Below are 20245 nucleotides of genomic sequence, written 5' to 3' on the forward strand. Positions count from 1 at the left end.
TAATACTTTTTGGAAATAAACCACCACACTTTCAGAAGTGACTTCAAAACCAAAATCATTACTGTCTGTGAGATATATGGATCTAATAGTACGTACAGAGATGGACAAAGCCAAACCCGTCTGCCAAGGCTGGCAAGACCACTTTGATCCAGAAGACACTTAACTCCTTTAGCATTGTATTCTAGCTGATAAACTCAACTCCACCACAAGTCATCGCACACATCAGGTCACTAGACTGCAAGAGTAGAGGTTAAATGGTCATTATTTTATGTTTAGAAGGCAGAGGAAATTGCAAAGCCACGCTTGGCTGCCAGGGGAGGAAGGTGGGAGACACAAGAAAACCTGAAGGAACTGGAAAAACAGTTCATTCTCTGCACGCAACCAACATCGCACCTGAAAATGATCCAGCTCTGTGATGGACACAGTTCACTTGCAGCAGAACAACAGCAGTTGTCAGCTTTGTGAGCTTATCTTCCACCCTCCCTTTTCAATCACTCAGAGCTGAGAAGTGAGCAGTATATGAAGCAACTCTCGTTCCAGAGGAAGTGGTAAATTTAGTCACTGGGGTTTTTTTAAGACACTTCTGCATTTTCAACAGAAATGTCACAGTCTTAAACCTTGTAAAGCAATGCTGTGAGCCAGATAATCCTCTCCAGAGCACAGCCTGCCTCAAGCCTCAAGGCAGGAATACAGTTAAGAGTAACGAGATCATGTGAATAAAATAAGTTATGTGCAAATGCCTCCGTAAGCTACCGAGGCTCAGAACTGAACTTCAAAAGTTACAGTCACCTGGAGACAAAGGATCTGCACAGAAGCCAGACCACGCTGATACCTCTAAGTCCGCTTCATTTCTCCACCAGTCATTATAAACACAGAATTTTACAGGCTGAGCACTCAGCTCTAACACAACATGCAGGCCTGTGTAGCTTCATGGACTTACAAAGTGATTTGCTTTTAATTTGTCCTCCTAAGATTTGGCTCAGCAGATTTTTGCCTCAGTTTCCACATGCAGCCTTCCACTCCATATCCTAGGCACTGCGCTGTGAGAAGTCTTTGTACAAACCTTAAAAAGTAACTACAAATAATTCTGGTCATTCACCTTTGGAAACTATGAGCCACTAAACAGACAATAAAAAAGATGTTTGGGTTAATTTGCTATTATTACTGGATTAAATGCTAGGCAGACAGAATTAAGAGTAGTAGGACAAAATTATTCATCCTCCAAAATCATCACCTCAAGGGAACAATTCCCCTGAAAGAAGCCCAGCTGAATCTGCACATCCAGATCGTCAGAACTCCAGGTCTCCATCTGTCAACTTTAAGAAACTTTCAGTTAAGATTAACTTTTCCTGTTTTAAGACCATAAAATATCAGTACAGGGTTTTCCCGCTCTCTCTCTCAGAGTTAATTCCCTTAATATCCCTTTTTTAATCACTGCTAATGAGTATCAAAACAAATAATCAGTTTTTCTTTTTTTTTTATTATTATTATTATTTCTAGCAGACAATTTACATAAAATTCCCCTTTTAAGTTAGTGATTCACAACTTCCTGCAATAAACTACTTAAGGAGCAGCTTTGGTAAAGAATGGAATGAAACAACCAACCGGAAAAAAAAATAAAAAAAAGAACAATCACAGCTGATTTTGAAACCAACACAATTCACCAAATTTAGATTCAAAAGAAAATCTGTCAAGCTGTATTTTCTCAGTGTTTCCAAATATTCCACCTTCCTCCTCCCTTTTCGGGCTTGTGCAGATGTAGGAGCTGCATTCTGTCAAGCAGTTTGTCCTGCTAGATCACAGAAATCCATCTTTACATGATTCGTAGACCTTGAATAGAGGACTCTAAGGTCTTGAAAGAGAGAAAATCTTAATCACAATCTGCTACAGTATCCTGTATTAAATAATTCAGTGTAAATGCTGATGCTAAGAAAAACAAGTAAAAACCCTGAATACTTGAGATTAGACTCCTGTTCAAGAGCCACAGATGACTACAGTCATTCATTTCAAACTCATGCAAATATAGACCAATGATTCCACCCCCTTCCCCTGAAACTGCATTAAAGCAGCTTATATGTCACCTCAATTTCTTATTTGGCTCCTGTCCCCACCAGAGCTTTCTGGCATCATAGAATACAGACAAACTATTCTTTTTCTAAAAGGCAGTGCACAGCTCTCAGCAGCTTGGGGAGGCCAGCAGAGACCTCTGTTGGACAGTCCTCAGCAAAGCAAGCACTTGCATTATTAAATCCTTTTACGGTTTTCAGTACAGTGCTTACTGCATTTTCTGTTTGAGGTAACTTCTTACTACTTTGGTAAGTTAATTATGAGAGGGCAGGACCATGTTCGGCAGAAAGACAGTGAGCAGAGTCCAAAGGGATGGGAGCAAGAAGATGCAGCGGGCTGTGTCGTACCAATGATTGTTCCAGCCCGATTGTGGCTGAGGTAGAGGTCAGAGAAGGAAAGAATCAGTGGGATTCATTTCTACAGGGACATTAAGTGATTCCGTTAAAAAATTAAGTCTGGATTGGCACCATCTGCTAAGAAAAGTATATCTGCATTTACACTGAATCTTGGATCTGTCTTCCTTATGGATTTCACTAACGGTCTTGAATATTCCAGTCTGGATTTCCTACTGCTAATAAAACCTGCATTAGGGCTGAGCCCCAGAAGTTGATGCTAGAGATCAAAAAAATCCCACCACCGCACCCAGTTCACATAAACATGGTAGTAAAAGCATACCTTGAAATCCCAGATGGTCATTGCTCCATCAATGCCGGTGGTGCAGAATTTACGACAATCTCGTTTGTCTATCTCATAAATAGACACTTGGCTGAAAACAGAGAGTGGTAGCTGTAACACAGACACCCATTCCAGAGAGCCAAAAAGCTGGGAAATTTGGGCGGAATTCAACTCCTACTCTCTCAAAGGGAGACATGAGTATAGCGGAGCTTATGCTAGATTTTTGGTACAATGCTTCAGAAAAATAAGCAAAGAAAAAGCATGTTGAAAGCTCTTTTATCACTTGGTGACTGTAGCCTAAACATTTTCCTCGAATAAAGACAAATTGCTTCAGAAATGTTAGCATCCTCTGGGGCTCACATACGTTTTTTAAATCCAGGGATATTTTACTCAATTAACCTGAATCAATCCTTTTGATGAATAAATACACATGGAAAAAACATCTGAAATAGGAAGCAGGTATGTGAATTCCTGCTTCAGGTGAATTTTGCCGACTACATTTTGCACAGTGCTACCAACCTCTTGTGAACCATCTACATATTTGATAAGATAAACTGTGTTCAAGTAACAGAACACATTAAAATGAGCAAACAGCAGTAGCTTGCATGCCATATTAATGATTAACTTTACCAGCTTCCATGTAAGTCCCAGAAATAGACAGCTGTTAGTGAAAGACTAAAATGAAAACGGGATACCAGCTAAACCCATTTGATATGGCAAATTTCAGCTCTCGTAAGTTTGCAGCACATCCTGGGAAACCAAAGTGATGTGAAGAGCATTCCTTTCCCTAGTATTGGCGGCCAAGACACTCACGTTATACTGTTTTGGTGCAGTGTCTCCAGGGTAGTGTTACGATCTTCTGTAGTGGCTCTTTTATCCATGTTTCGGAAGCGTTCCATAGCGGAAATATTGCGCTGGATGCTCTGTTTTGGAATGTCTAGTTTGGAAACGAAGGTCAGCAAGCCACGGTCATCACAGTTAAAGAGCATCGGGCAGCAGTCATGGCCCTACAACCAGACATCAAGAAAGCATGTCAGGAAACATAACCAACATAATCACCATTTCGTTTTTCTGCTGCTGTTAATTGCAGAAATGCAAATACTGACACTATGGAAGAGCTTGCTTATTACTAACTTCGTAACGTGTGGTGTTTCTCCCTCTTCAAAACACTACAACACTCTACAAGGAGAAAATAATAGACACTTACAGCTGCCACCACACTGTTCTCAGAGACAAACGACACGCTCAGGAGTGGGAGGAACTCTGTTTTCAGCTGCGAAACCCTGAACACAAGAACAATTGTTAGAGGACTTCACTGAAACCTCTCATCTTTTGCTCCAACAAAAAATAGAGACCGTTCCCACACAAGGATTATTGGAAAAGAAGTCAGTGTAGCTCAGTTGTCCTGACGTGACACCAGAAGGTTGTAATTTGTAGTAAAAAGTTTTAACCTAATGAAAGTGTCCTGGAAGATCTATAACAAACACGGAGTATTCTAGGTGAGAGGCTGAAGTTATCTAGTATTTTGTGTAAACGGTGGCAAAAGTTTAAAAAGAATACCCCCCAAAAAAGGTTCAAACTGATGAAGCTATTAATTTCATTTGCATGTAAAAACCACTTAACGTCAAGTTTTAGTGCTTGGCATCATCTTTTCAGGAGGAAAAAGCCTGTGTGGTAAATTAAGTCAACTTTTGTTATTTTTTAACAAATGAGAAAAGAATTCTAGAACACTTTATACTTAATGATGTCCCCGGCCAGGTACTTATACAGCTGTAGCCATCAGAACCATAATTGAATATAAAGCACAGCAATGCCTGGATGATCCACTAGAGATCTCTGCTATCAAAATATATGGGGAATCTCTTCCTTCTTGCTTAGGCGGCCACGGACACTGAAAAGGTATTCAGATCAAGATGAGGAGCAGAAGGAGGGATTCTTAATAAAATATTTTTTGGGACTGGAAGGTGTAAGTTGAAATCTTGCAGCAATAGTGTCTTAAGGACAGTGATTGGAATTAACAGTTCATGAAATGAACAACTTACTTTCCAGATCCTCTTTGGGCATAGGGTCTTACTAGTTATGGAGTGAGCATGTTTCTGGATTCTCATTAATCCATTTACAGGGAAATATTGTTTCCCCAATCACTAGAGTGGAATGTATTTTTTTTCCAATGCTTTTTTCCCTGCCAGAGTAAATTCACTATAACATCAATGAAGAATTCTTGTAAGAAATTTAAATTGTATAACCTAAAATTCTAAGAATCTACCTTATTTATATAGGCCTCAAAGAGACTCCAGGAATCTACAGTAAAATTGTCAAAACTGGAAACAGCAGCCCTGGCTCTCGTTGTTGCAAGCACAATATTCCACATACTGCTTCCCTCTATGTCAAACAGCTAATGACTAACAGAAAGAGCATACTTACATCATATTTTTTGAGGCATCAGCAACTGACACAGTACTATCATGACTGACCCAGGCTAGGCGGTTACCACTGGCAGAAAAACTGACACTGTGCACCCATCCGCCACTTCCAGCACCCCCAAATTCTGACATCAGCTGCCCAAACGGCATTTTGGAGCCCCATGGTGTACTGGCTGGTTTTTCATCCACTTCCTTAATGTAAGCAGAAAACACCCTGCAAATAAAAGATTTCAGCATGAACAAAGACAGAAAAAACCTCCTGGGAGCTGCATATACATTTCACATTGGAAGCTCATAGATGCATTCTAATAACCCCCCCCCCCCCCCCCCCAAACTACGGTATCTTTAAACAAGAAGCCACTAGTGGCTTGGAAGCTTCAGTATACACAGAGAAAGCAATAGTACAAAGGGTGTGTGTAATGCACATAGGTTTCTCATAAATGCCATTCCTGTATCTCTCTCCTTTTTTTTCCAGAAGATGGCACAAAAACATACATTGTCATTGCATTATCCACTGTGCTAAGACTTCCCTTTCATCCTTTTGCGGTGCTAATAACTCTGAGAGTCGATTCTTCAGTTAGAGAAAAACTGCGAATTGCACTGTATAATCAGAAGCTAATACAAACACCTACAAAATTACCCACTTTTTAAGAACATTCACTTTTTAGCAGGATTTCAAAGAAAGAAAACTGATGTTCAAATGCCAGCAAAGGGGCTCTGAGCCACCTTATTCTGGCTCGTTACTGAAAGAATGTCTTGAAAACCTGAAATACCACAATGTTTTTACAGTTTTTTTTCCCAGCACTACAATTTTCAAGATATGTTTAAATAGAAAGCCTCCCCCTTTCATCAAATTCCTTCTGCATGATTCAGACATGCCGCAATATGGTGTTCTTGACTGTTACCATGGAAGTTACTGGGACGTCACAAACATAGGATTAGAGTCCATTGCACAGGAGGAGCAAGTGAGCTACGCCATACTACTACCAGAGAAACATTTCAGTATAAACGAAAACCCATGATCAAATATTCATGGTTGCAGTCAAACACAAAAAGGAATTATTCTACAGTGAGTTTAAGGAAATGATGCCCCCCCCTCCCTGTTTTTTAAATCTTTTACATGTATGGGGTATGCACTTCAAAAGGTACCTATATTCAGCTTATTCAAATAAAGCTGATCATTTGGAACAAGAAGGGTTTAACTTCAGCTATATTAGGTACAGATTTTCAGAGAATTAAGTATGAATTTGTATTCGGCTCTATCAGTTTAAATATAATCTAACGATAATCCTTCAACAAACTTAATTGTATAGAGACATCTAAAAGGACAGTTCTCTTAATGTATGGAAATAGGACAAGATGTTTAAAGCAACAGCCTTTGACACAAGGCAGAAAAATCATTCCTAAGTAGCGAAAGACCTTGAAGATAACTCTTAGTTAAAAAAGAAAAGTCTTTTCCCTTACCAAAGTCTCCCTCTCTTTTAAAACCAAAATCATCTCAGCTTGAAGGCCTCAGCCTTCAAAGAACATTGGGAAATGACTTTCATTCCCACAGCAACATTGTTCCAGCCAGAATGTAAAATTCACACCTATGCGGTGCTGTTAGGTATATATATATATTTCTAAAGACAAACGTAAGAGGAGCTCATCTAGGCCAGCCACCGAAAAAACTCTGCTGAATACCTATCAACTTGGAGCCTCTTCTGCCCTCTTTTTCCAAAATGTCTCCCACTTAGCTGCTTATTAGTTGGCAGCAGCTCTGGCAGATCCATTTCATACTTTTCTTCAGAACCACCTATCAGAATAGATGCATACTTCAGGCCCAGATATCTATTATCTTTAATTTGTAACTGAACATTCCCTAGAACTGGAATTCTAGAGATCTGCACTCATCATTTACCAAAGAGAATATTCTTTCATCGTTTTGGGGAAGAAATAGAAACATAAACCCAGTACCAATCTCCACTACTTTTCCTTTCTTAAATGTTTCCATATGGAGATTTCTATGATAAAAACAGTAAAATTATTAAATGATTAATCCTAAAGTACAATGTTAAGGAAGAGCAGAAAGTTTCCCAAATGTTTTAAACCAAGATCTGTTTTTTTTTTTTCAAAATACACCCCATTTTCAGAGAAATAAGATGCAGGACAGAATGAGTTTTCTGATGGGAAACAAAAAACTAAGCAAGTCATCTAGAGAATGCTCCTAGGAAATTGACTGAACTACACCTTGACTTTCTTAAAAAAAAAAAAAAAAAACACAACACCCCCCCCCCCCAAAAAAAAAAACCCCAAAACCACACTGAACAGAAAATGATGCAAATCTAACTCCGCAACCAAAACAGGAAAGAGGAGATCATCAGGAACGCAATGTACATAACAAGCACCAAAGCCTGGAGACAAAAGAGCTCAAGTCCAGATTAACAGAGAGAGAGAGCGAGCGACAGAGAAATATTTATAAATATATCAGCTGACCTAATGTCAAAGTCCCAAGATGCTTTACGAACATGCATGAAAAAGTTTGCACATGTGAAAAGCAATTGCTTCTGGAAGATGAATGAGTATGTTTTACGACACATTTTTTTGCGAAAAGAAGCGAGTATGTATAGTTTATCTAATTAAAACCGGAGCTAAGGCAGAAAAGGGACACAACTCTCCTCTTCCTCCCAGCTTCCATTTAACATCTCTCCTTACATAAAAAGGTATCAAAGGATAGAATTTAGATGCATGGGTTTCATTCTGAAATAAGGAATGTAATAATTGGTCCCACCTCCCCCTCCCACTCCTTCTTAGTAATTTTTAGTACACACTTTGAAGCTTAAAAATTGCCCTATTACATAAAGAATTTAAGAAAAGAGGCTTTCATTATTATTCAAGGTACAAGTGATTAAGTAAAATATGAATTAAAGTCAACCACTCTGCAGACAGCTCCCCATGCAGACTTCATTGCAGTGACCCCAATCACTCAGCACAGAGCAACTTGCAGGACCTATCCCTCATGCTGCAATTTCATAAACAGTTTGAAAGACTACCCCATCCATCTCACATGCCAATCTGATTCTACAAGCCTTTTTCTTATTGTTCTTCAAAATGTTATGCTGAGTTTCAGGACGATCAATTCCTTGACCCTGCTCACCACAGGGCTGCAAGAACATTAAGGCTAGCACAGGCAAAGGGGAGAGAACAAGTGACTCAGGAAAGAAAAAGGTGAGATACCTCCTTTGGAAGCACCGAGTTACCCTGATTTTGGAACTGCAGCACTAGGATATTGGTTTTTAAACTCTAAGTAACAGTGATGTTGTTCTACAAGATAGCACCTGTTAGTCTAATTTCAGCTGAAAAACTAGATCTCATCACTCAGTGCTGAGTAGTAGTACTTCCAGGTACTCCTAGTAAAGAAACCCACCAGTTCATTAAATTCAGGCATGTCCCTCAACAGATAAATGTTAGTAGTCCAAAGTCAGCATGCAGCAGCACCAAAGCCAAAGTCTCTTAAGCTGGATATTTTATTTTGGTAACAACAACAGTATGCAATGAGCCATCTTCTATTCTAATAGCAAATGCATGATCAACATGCTCATGCCACTGACTAACTTGAACCAGTAATCCAAATTGATTTACAGATGCTTTATTTTCTCTCACCTGCACTTGAAGTCACAGGATCCCGCAGCCAGCAAAACATTGTTGGGGTGCCAGTCCAGGCTAAGGACAGTGGAACGAATGGGCTTTTTAATGTGTTTGCTCACCCACCTAAATAAATAAAATAAATAAAAAAAAAAAAGAGCGAGCGAGAGAAAATTTATATGAAAATATTTTACCAGACTCCCCCAAATCCATGAAGTACTCCTCAAAAAGATCACCCCTTGCCAATGACTAAACACATCAGTTTTGCAAAACACACACTACGTCCAAATCTTTCATATTCCCTTGTACAGCCTGTGAACTTTATATGGTTATCTTCATTAAAATTCTAAATACTATGAAGAAACTCATGTTAAATATGTATCTCTTCACCTGAGTCCTATTCCCCTTCTAACTAATTTTTATAATGCATCAGACGGAACTCCTTAATGTGAATTTTGCACAGTAATTGCCTGGTCCCTTACATCCTATGAATAAGAGCTCAGCTTTGACTGTGATATTGAGCTAAGCAGCACTATTTTCTTAGATCACTAAGTACAAGTCCTCTCCAGCTCCTTCTAATGAGTTTTACAGTCATCTCTCTTGCCTATTGACTTTTCTACTGTTTAATAATACAGTAACTATAAAACACAACAAGTAAATGGGTCAACTGCCAATTATATGACCAGCGTATACATCTCAATTATTTGAAGTACAGCGAAAAGTGGTCCTGATGTCGAATGCATCAATATTAGCCTAAATATGTCTCAGCAGATTTAGTTTGTTTGAACTATTTACAAAATAGTTATGAAATCTGTTATTCACTTGATGGCCTTTGGGATGATGGTGCTTTTTCTTTGAATTTACTTCCATCAGGCACAAGCAGTTTCAAGGATCGCATTAAATTATCTGTCTTCAACATATGGGGGTTTGATTCTTCTGCAGACAAGTGAGGCAGAGAAAATGTTAATAACTGAGTATGTTGGAAGGCATAAAAGTCCAAAACGATCTTTAAAATGTATTTTGCAGATGGTCTCATTGTTTACCATCTCCACATGGAAGACTGAATACAGAACAGCAGGCACAGACACCTGTATTTTTATGCATGTGTATGCAACACAAAATAATAGATACTCAACATACTGATTTCACGTACAGATGATGGTAAATGTAGCTCCAACACGTACAGCTACAAATGTAGATCCATTAAAGATCAGAAGCACTACGTTTAGATGCCAAATAGAAAAAAATGTTAATGGAGGAAATAGCTATGATAGTCCTGTCTGAAATCTATAAACTGTGATAACAATATATGACAGAATATAGAACAGGTAGATGACAAGCTCAAACATCTTCTAATCGGCCACCCTGGAGATAAGTGACAGACTTGAATTCTTTAATGACAAGAAATGGCCCAAAATAATCTATACGGAAGAAAGACTCGAGTCAAGGTTTCTTCATTCATTCTGGAAGGAGGTGGGGGGAGAAAACATTTCTCTTATTTCAACCATACAGTTGTGCTAAAGAAATTTTTACTCTGCAGAAATTCTTGCACTTTTAGAAAAGCAACATATGTTTGTGGCAGTCAGCTGGAACACATCCACACCAACACGTATAACCTGAAAATAGGCTAAGTCCAAGGCCTTTAGGTGTTACACCAGAGTAAAGACGTAAAAGAGGGAATCCTCTCCCTAAGATGTAAAAAGTCCATGAAGGAACTGATGAGGCCTATCCCTCTTACACTTCCTGAAGATTTTAGGAATTAAGAAAGCAGTAACCTAGTTACCACCTAAAATCCAGGCTTTAGCTTTCCCATGCAGACATTAAGGGTATAAATGGAAATTAAACTGAAACAGCTCACCAGTCATTTTCAGATTCAAAGTAGCACACAGATATAAGTCGAGCTCCACTTCCCACAGCAAATTTATTCTCCAAGGGAGACCATTTTACAAAGGTGGCTGCACGATTAATTCTCAGGATCACAAGGGTTGGTTTCCACACGCCGTCTTTCTGACTCCAGACATAGGCATTACGGTCTGCACCACAAGTTACAATGCGATCGCTTTTGGGAGCCCAGTCAATACCTACAATTTAGAGTTCACATTAATAAACTTTTCCCTTTACATACTGTTTGCTTTACAGTAAGCCAGAACAAAGACAATCTCACAGCCTTCTACCATAGAGACAGCCATTAATGTTTTGTTAGTATTCCCCTTGTTCACTTATTCTCCAGGCACCATTTTAAACTGTTAGGGATATCAGTTTGTCCCTCTAGCTTTCATCAAAATTGCAGATCCCAAATTTCCAGGTTCCACAGAGAATTTGCCCGCTAAGGAAGCCCGCTCTGAGGGCTGGCCAACAGGTGGAGCTCTGCAGACTGGCGAAGGCCTGTCCACCCGCAGGCTGCAAACCACTGACTTCTGCAAGAGACCCGTTTCAACAGCTGAAACCCAGCAATTCTAAAACTACGCACAAACCTCTAACATAGTTGTCTGCTTGCTGCCAGACCGCAGTCATGATCTAAAAGTTTAGATAGCAGGGGGATTTTTTTGGTTAGAAGTTATCAATCTTTATGTACTGACAGAATCCTGACATTTTTTCCATGCCTATTAAAGCAGTGCCATGAGAAAGAAACGTTTACCAAGCAAAAAATAACAAATTCAAGGAATAAAATGAAGCCTTTGATAAGCCTGCCATTGCTTCTTTCCCCTCGTATGTAATGAGGGATGCTCTTAACTGGAAAGTCTTACGGCAACATTATTTTTCATCTTTTCCTTAGCATCCTTCTCGAGATGCAGAGTACAACCCTGAACTCTCCTGCCACAAAATTATATTTCAACGGTTTTCCATAACTGCATTTGGTATTAAAAACATTCCTTAAGCACACAAACTGAAAAAAAGGATAAGATATGGAAATAATTTGTAATAATTTTACCATATTACTTATATATGGTCTACTTCAAAATAGGCTTATGCTTAAAAAGTTCAATTTTAAAGAGGCTGGTAGTCTGAAACCATAGTTACACCAGCCAATCTAGCACTGCTTTTGAAAGGGCGGACCATCCTGCCTCTCTACTTCTATTGCCCACCACCTCCCTTACACCAGCACTGGTGTTCTTCTGACCCATGGCAAGTTCAGCTTTTTAGCTCAGCAGAAAACTACGCCAGCAAAAAGAGTGAATAATGCTCTTCCTGTAAGTGAACAGAAGCAGCTCACCACAAATCTCTGAATCAAGACACAGAAGGCAAGACAAGGGACCTTGTCCCTTGTGATCAGAAGCTGGAGGGGCAGCAGTTGAATCACTCCCATCAGAGGCAACAAGTGGTTTGATCAGTCCATCTCCTGTGTCTAACCACAGTTTAAGCCTACTCTTTACAACAACCACAGCGTTTAGCATTCCAAAGGTATATGCTATGCAGGAAAGCAGGGAGGGCTGTTTTCCCAAGTCATGAATATTTGGCTTCTAACACTAACAGGTACAAGTAAAATGCAGAGAAATGTCTTTGGGGAACAGCATGTCATTTGTAAATTCAGCCCAAGCGACTCCTCACAAAAGAGCATGTACTGTTGTGCTCTTTGACAGCAAGAATCAGATAAATTGAATAAAGTTCCTGTAAAGCTCTGTTGGGCAGATACTTCTGCCCATTAGCAAGTTGAGAACAGAATAAAGGATATTGATGCTTTGGGCAAGTGCTTGTATTCATTACTTTCATTTCCTTAGAGAATAAAGCCCTTATTAAAATATCACCATGAAAAAAAAATAGTAATATAAAAGACTACCACAGGACAATCATATTTTAAAAATAACACCTTGTGACTCATTGTGGCAGCTCTTCTTACATTTTCATTGTGCATACAGATACTGCAGTAAAATGTGCTCACTGATGGTACGTCATAAGTCCGGGACTGACCACTTCAAGTCTTTATACAGTCCCTAAAAAAGGGTATTTATTGCTGTTGGAAACCACAAACCAATGCAACAGTTGTACACTTGATGAAGTTTTAACACTAGCACTTGAAAGGGAGCAGTATGTATCACCAGGAGAGTTTGAGACACAACAAGACTGAAAATTTATTCTTATTATGTCATTACAGATGAAAAATAAGCAATAGATAAGAAAGAAAGGGTGAATAACTCTACCGAAACATCTGGAAATGAAATAGGGCTTTCCTTCCTAACATTCATTGCATGCAGTCCAGAAAAATGCTGCAAAGCTCTCCGTAAGTGGGCATGCCAAGCTATAAAAAGATCTATTTACTCAACACTTGCAGATTTCCTGTTCAGATTCTCGACTGGGGAAAACAGGGGGCGGACAAACTTCATGTCTGGCACAGCACAATCTTCTCTTACCTGTAATGTGTCCATTGTGTTCCTTTAGCTCATGAGCCTTTACCCATTGGTTCCCGCTCTTCTTGTAGATGTGGACTTCATGATTATTAGGGCTAATGGCAATCTCTTGAAGAAGAAATAAAACAATCCAATAGTACAGAAGGCTTTTTAATACCAAATGTTTTACTTGGAAAGACTTTCCAATCTAAAACCCGCATTCTCAAATTTCAGAGCATTACATGGGTTTTGTAAACAAAGGGCCAACATCCCTGCATAATCTCAAATAATTATGGTCATAACATGGTCATGAGTATACTGCACAGAAAGACAATACGCTTGGAACATAACAGTCCACATTATAGTGGAAAGCTAGGCTATTAAAAGAAAGAGCTGGTTTGGGGTATGGAAATAGAGGGTCAAAGAGGGTAAGGGCCAGGTCATTCTCACGAGGTGCAGACCAAGAGGCAAAGCTTTCTGGAACACTAGCAAGACTAGATTTGCTCATATGCCAGAGTTCCAGTAATGGGTTTAGAACAGCTCAGATTTAGAAGACGCATGCTTTTTGCATCAACGTGCAACGTTTAACATGTGGCACTATGTATTTGACCATATCCTCCCCAAACGTGATCCAGAACATTACAAGATCACAAACTGACAGCAAAGAGAAAATAGCAATTGAAAAAAAATTAAAAAATAAAACTAATGTATTACTTACGAGTACGGTCTCTGTTCCATGCATGGCAGGTGATTGGCTCTAGTAAAAACTGATGTAGAGACATTCTGAGTTAAAGATATTCCTATGTTGTAAAAATTGAAAAAGCTGAAAGGTGTAAAATTGAAAACAAAACACTTCAAAATTAGATAATTATTAAAACAAAATCAGCCTTCAACATTTACCAAGGTTGTTTCAGTCCAGTATTACAATTTACTTACAGAAGATCACAATTTACTCAGTAAATAAGTTTAGGCCACTAAAGAGCTACCTTTGCCATACAGCCTGATATGTTCAGCAGGCTGATGAATTTTAACTGTCTTGCTTACTAAAGCTAATTGCAGTTGCCCTAAAAGCCATACACGCGTGCTTCTTAGTACATCCTCACCGGCAAGACAGCAGGTTCTTAGGAAATCTAACAAACCTAATAGTTTTACTATAGAAATAGAATACTTGAAAAAAAAAAATTCTAGTGGCATATCTCAGTGAACTGATTCAAAATCCTGACAACTATCAAGGCTCACAGGCAGCACTACAATAAAATATTTTTCTTTTTTTTTTATATATATATCAGGAGGTTAAATTGGTGTGTCCAGAACATTGATATGCAACTGTAATCTGCTGATGGATTATTTGATAAATCCATTTATATGTATCCTAGGGAAAAATTATTAAGATTAGTAATTGACTAATTACTAATTTCTTCAAATTAATTCTAGCACTAAACAGTTTTGTAGTTAGGCTTTTTCCACCACGAGATTCAAACACTAAAAGAACAAGCTGAATCATTCTAGTTTGTAAATATTTTGTTTAAAAAAAAGCTAGAGACCTAGTTTTTTCTTTAACTTATGACTGCTACAAGAGACAGTGCTGAACATCTGCAACTGGAGGCGCACCAACCTGCAAATACAAAGTTGATTAAAATATTATATCATATTCTATGTCCTGCATTAACCAAGGGCAGCATAAATGGACAGAAGGTAACATCGTAAAAACTTCAGGTCACCTGTAATAATTAAAATGTGCATAATTCAATACATACAACTTGGATTTGTCAATTCCTTCCATATATTCCACTCATTTTCATAGCAATTTAACCTTGGCTGACGGATCAAAGTCTTTTTACCCCTACATATACATCTAAAAAGAAATACCTCTGTGATGTCATTCCAAGACATCCACACCCATTATAGCCTGAAATTACAACATACCCAAGTATGGCCATGTTAGCAAAGGGTGGAGACTTCAGGACAAGGTAGGAATTTGGAAGCAAACAGGAAATGAATGGCAGTCCAACAGAAACTCAGGAGTGAATGAAAGATGAGTACGTTCTTACGGAGCTTAGCCATTACTATCACACCACTAGTTTAACAAATGTGTTGAAAGTGCTGAGTCTTGGAGCAGAGATGATACAGTACTTTGCCAATCCAAATAACTGGAGAGACTTTTTCTTTTCTCCCTCCTTTTTTTTTTTTAAAGAAATCAAGCACTGCTATTTTAAATAAATACAACTTACAGATACATTTCAAATGTACTTCAAATATAACTATACAAGCTTTAAGTCCAGGTCATAATTTTAACCAGCATGATTTTCATGGTTTTTCTAATAATCATATTCTACCAATCAAATGAAGCTATTAAATATATGCAGTCCTAAGCAAAAGAATTAATTATTTTTTATTAATGTGAAAACGTTGACATAATCCAAGTTACCTTTGACCTTGGACAGCCATGATTTGAGATTCCATGTGTTAATATAAGCAAAACACAACTGCAAATCGCTTTTTCCACGATCTTGCTTTAGTACATGCCAACATTCAGTAGCCGCACATTTCCATATACAGGAAAAGTTTCAGAGCTGTTCTACCAACAAGGAATGCTCAGCCTTTTCCACTCTTTCCGAAATAAAATGTAAAAATATCCAATCTCCCCCTCCCCAAGGAACGCAGCTATTTTGAAACACTTTCTAATACAACCCTGGTATTTTCTTCACAGATTGGCACTACACATAAACAATATGGTCCCATCCTAACTTCCAGTTCAGAGATTTTTACTAACCTACATGCTGTTCCCAAAGACAGCCTAGACAAGCAATATGATCCATTCCTTCCCACTGGCTGAGCTTCTTGAGCACCATAACTTGGAGCAAGCGACTGTTTTCCATTTTGGTTTGGTAACAAACTCATAAAAAACAACAGTGATGATAATCTCAAAAAGTACTGCTATTTCTGTCATCTGATAGTTGCAGTGCTATTTTCTTCAGAAAGATAAATCTCAGTTAAGTCTTCCAGTTATATTTATCCCTTACCAATACACAGACAAAATCAAACTCACATTTCACTAGAGAAAATGGAACTGGCTCTACGATTCCTGGTATAATTCATATGTAGTAAACCCCTCAATGCCCTCCTTTCAGCCAGCCTCAGAATCTCACACAGGGAAGATACTGTTAGATAACTCTGTTAGTCAAGTACTTAACACAGCTATCCCTCATCTTTTTCAAATGCAAAGTAACTGTCCTTGAGTTTCAATAAGATTTAAAACAAAAAAAGGAAGGGGGAGGGAGGAAATCTTGCACCTTTGTACAGCAGGAGTTCTTTCAGCATGTAGACTGAAAAGATCAAGGCTGGGAAGCACAGGACTCAGCTGCTGTCATCTCTCAATGGGGTGAGAAATACGTGGTGTAAGACCATCCCTGGACAAGCAACTAGCAAGGATGCAGACTCAGAAGTGGAGATAGCACGTGCGTGAGAAAGAGAAAGGGATCTTTTTAATCCTTGCCTATTTCCAGAGCACCTACATTACTTCCAAACATCTGGAAGAGAAGCGCCTATAATTAAGGACTGCCTCCTACTACTGTCACTCCCTCCCAAGTCACTCAGCGCAGCTTTCCCAAGAGGGTGACTCCTCACAGGCAAGCCTACTGACACAGGACACCATTACCATTATAAAGCCGACCGGTTTGGGATGGATTGCGGGCTGCGGCCCTGCCCCGCGCTGATAACACAGGTGCACAGCGCTGCTGCGGAGGCCACGGTGGGGCAGGAGGCAGGGCTGGAGGGGCCCCATCCGTCCCCCCCCAACCCGGGCGGCCCCCTCCCTTCAGGGCGAAGGGGCTGAGGAGATCCCCACCGCCTCACCCTCAGAAAGGTGCCCTCCCCAACCCCCCCCGCCCAGCGGCAGGGCCGGGCACGGCCCCCCACCCCCGGGCAGGCCGGGGCTGAGGTGACTCCCCGCCGTCCCCTCAGCACCGGCGGGCCTGCAGGCTCCCCCACCCCCCCCAATCCCTCTCGGGGCGGAGGCAGGCCGGCCCGGCGGCACCGCCAACAGCCACCCCCCGGCACGGGGAACTCACCTGAGGCGAGGGGAGCGGAGCGGGACTCGCGGACTCTGGTCAGTCAACGCGACTCCGCTCCGGGCGGCGGGAGAGGGAGCGGCCGGCGGCGGAGGCCGAGGGGGGGGGGGGGGGGAAACCCGGCACTGACAAGGGAGCCAGGAAACGCGCTCTGCGCCTGCGCGCCGCCCGCCGGCCGCCCCGCGGGCTGCGCCTGCGCCGCCGCCGCGCTGCAGGGGCGGGGGAAGCCGGGGCGCGCCAGGGAGTCGCTCTGCGCCTGCGCGGCGGGAGGGCGGGGCGGGGGGGGGGCGGGCGCCGTGCCCGCGGCTCACACAAAGGCGGCGGGAGCGTGCGGTGTGGGGAGGGCGCATGCGCAGTGAGGTGTCGCCCCCCCCCCCCCCCCGTTCCCCTCCCTGACAGAGGGGAAGGGAGATCGTGTTAGCCCTGGTGGTTTGTAGCCTTGTGAGGTGAAGGAGGCTATGGCTGCTTCTGTTGGAAGGGGCAGGAGCTAGGTGTCTGCGGGCTCTCTGGGTTTGGGGAGGCCCGAAGTGCTGCTGGAGGGGCTGGTTTGTGTGAGGTCTCCTGAGGTGGGGGTTGGCAGGGGAGAGCTGTAGGCTTGGGGAGGAGGTGGTGAGGAGTTGAGGGGAGATCGTTTGGGCTTCTTCAGTGTCGGTTGACTTACAGGGACTTGGAGAGCTACCACGCTAGGAGTCTTTGTGACCTGCCTTTTGGAGGCTGAAGGATGGAAGGAAGGCGCTCTCCATGGCAGAGGATAACAATCCTATCCTAACTCATTCAGATGCTGTAGGACCTTCTCTCCTATCTGGCTGGAATATAGAATGAAGTGCATTTGTAGTACTTTGCCCTACTCTTAATGCCCTTGAGGAGCTGCTTGCTGTGAGGGGTCTCATGGTTTGGCTCCTGTAAAACTTTAAACTCCATTGCCTGTGAGGTTTTGTGAGCTCAAGTATAACAACAACAACAAAAAAAGGCAAGTCTGGGGGAATGAGGAGAGATTATTGACTCCCAGATATACTGAGGAGCAATAGAGTAGTGAGTTTAATTTCAAGTCTGAGAGAAAATGAACAATTTATAAGCCTCTAGAAGGAAACAAGAAGGTGAATGCTAGCCAGTATGGTTCTGCTGTGAATGAATTGAGCCAATCTAATTTCCTTTTCTGGCAGCATAACAAGGCTTGCAGATAAGGGAGAAGCAGTATACGTCATATATCTTGATTTTTTAGTAGAGCTTCTGACACTGGCTTGTAGGATATTCTAATAATAAACTGGGAAACCAGTCTAGATGATACGGCTCTAAGGGAGTTGCAAAACTGGTTGAGGAAAAATGTACTTGATATCAGTGCTTGTACAGGGAATTACCTTGGGTCCATTACTCATCCATGATGAAATAAAGAATGTAATTACTGCATTTGAAGATGAGATCAAGTTTGAAGGCAGAATAAACACAGTCATAGAACTAGGATTCAAAATGGGAGCTCTATGGAAAAAATAGGATGTGGTTCAGTAGCAGGTGCACTGCTGTATGCTTTAATGTAATCAACTTCAGAATTACAAGGCTGGGAAGAATTGGGCAGCCGGTTGTGCTGCAGGAAAGGATGGAAGGGCTGCTGTGGATCGTAAACTGAACAGGAGTCCATAATGTCTTGCTGTTGCAGAAGAGGCAAACACCATGCAGCTCCACATAGGTAAGAAAATGCTAGTAATACTCAGGAATCCTGCTCTGCCGAGCTGCGCTAGAAGAGTATGTCCAGTCCTGGGCTCCGCACAAGAGAAATATGAATGATTTGGAGAAAAAGGTGGCAATAATGATCAGAGTCTGTGAACACATGACTTTAGCTGAGCCTGTTGAGAGGACAGAAAACTGAGGAAAGATGTGGTAAGTCTTCAAATAGATAAAAGGCTGCTGCTATGAGGAAAGGAACAATTTGTCCTCTTATGTCCACTGGGGGTAGGGCGAGAAGTCATAAGCAAAGATAACAGCAAGGCAGATCTAGGTTACAGTGAAAAAAATTCTCAGCGATTCCTTTGAAGTAGTCAAGCCCTGTGCTGGACTGACTTGGCAGGATGTAGGGCTCTTTCTAGAGGTTTTTAAGTATGGATCAGACAAATATTTGTCAGTATGGCAAAAGTGCAATACAAGATCTTATATTCAGGAAGGAGGCTAGAGTCGCAGGTCTCCTAAATCAGTGTTACTATGGTTCTGTAACTGTGAGATATGTAATCATGCAGCCCTTATTGGCTTAACGATAAAACTAGATCAGCTGCACAGATTAAAGATACACAACTAGGCCAAGTAAAATTACGTAACAGGAATGAAATTACGTTTAAGTATGGTTTTATGTTTACAAAATTATTTTCACCAGATGGAGTGAAAGTATCTAAATGAGGAACTCTGCAGAGCTTTTAAGCATTAAAAGCTAAGGCCCTGTCTCCAGCAAAGCTTTCCAGAGAATTTTCCACCATTGTTCCTGCTCTATTGCTGATACAATTATGCTGTGCTAATCCAGAAAGGATGCCAATGTTTTTGAGATTAAGGCCTCGGAAGCAAGGCTGAACTGGTCTTAGTGAAAGTAGTTTAGATGCAGTCTGACCTTAAGATATATAAAAAAATTTTGAGCTGGGACATCCTCATGCAGCAAATGCATGCAGATGGGTAGCAGCTAGTCAAAAAGAGGTCTTTTGGAAGCACGCTGTTATATATACAAACAGGTAATTGTGGATAAAAATACTTGTTGTGAGAGGCATTGTAGATGTGCATTGTTCACCCAAGTATTTGAAAATACAGCAGTTGCCAGCACAGTGTCATATCATGCCTGATGCTTAAAAGATGCAACAAATGTCATTTTTTCCTCCTAATTGTAGTCCCTGCTTCTCTAGAACTGCCATCTAGATCACAGTAATTTGTCAAAATCGCTTTTCATCAGTAATGTCCTTGAATTGTCAAGAACTTTGCCTTAAGATCAGATAAAGTCCCTGATGATTTAAATAACTGCAAATCTGGGATTTTTAAGCAGGGAGAATCCATGTATCCAAATGTCCTGCTTTTTTGCTACTTAATACTG

General features: G+C 40.8%; 1 protein-coding gene across 2 annotated transcripts; it reads right to left on the reverse strand.

The window, feature by feature from the left end:
- Window positions 1–1460: 1460 nt before the first annotated feature.
- On the reverse strand, window positions 1461–17355 carry ARPC1A (actin related protein 2/3 complex subunit 1A). 2 transcript variants are annotated; one of them, XM_052772784.1, is made up of 10 exons: window positions 17185–17355; window positions 13833–13914; window positions 13139–13243; window positions 10648–10870; window positions 8808–8915; window positions 5167–5379; window positions 3950–4025; window positions 3556–3749; window positions 2743–2833; window positions 1461–1852 (listed from the first exon to the last, which is right to left on the reverse strand). In XM_052772784.1, the coding sequence occupies exons 2-10, from the start codon at window positions 13894–13896 to the stop codon at window positions 1814–1816; spliced, it is 1113 nt and encodes a 370-aa protein (XP_052628744.1). In that variant the 5' UTR covers window positions 13897–13914; window positions 17185–17355; the 3' UTR covers window positions 1461–1813. The 2 variants fall into 2 exon arrangements, with proteins under 2 accessions (XP_052628744.1, XP_052628743.1); XM_052772783.1 differs by having other exon boundaries at window positions 13833–13937.
- Window positions 17356–20245: the final 2890 nt, after the last annotated feature.

This window comes from Harpia harpyja, chromosome 21, assembly GCF_026419915.1.
Source record: "Harpia harpyja isolate bHarHar1 chromosome 21, bHarHar1 primary haplotype, whole genome shotgun sequence".
NCBI lineage: Eukaryota > Metazoa > Chordata > Aves > Accipitriformes > Accipitridae > Harpia > Harpia harpyja.

Bases quoted from the DNA above. Each gene is read 5' to 3' on its own strand.
- ARPC1A (XM_052772784.1), bottom strand. From the start codon at position 13,896: ATGTCTCTACATCAGTTTTTACTAGAGCCAATCACCTGCCATGCATGG. The intron at 10,871-13,138 runs GTAAGAGAAGAT...TCTAAATTGTAG, and splicing joins ACACAATGGACACATTACAG to GTATTGACTGGGCTCCCAAA. The intron at 2,834-3,555 runs GTGAGTGTCTTG...CTCTGTTTTCAG, and splicing joins CTGCACCAAAACAGTATAAC to CCAAGTGTCTATTTATGAGA.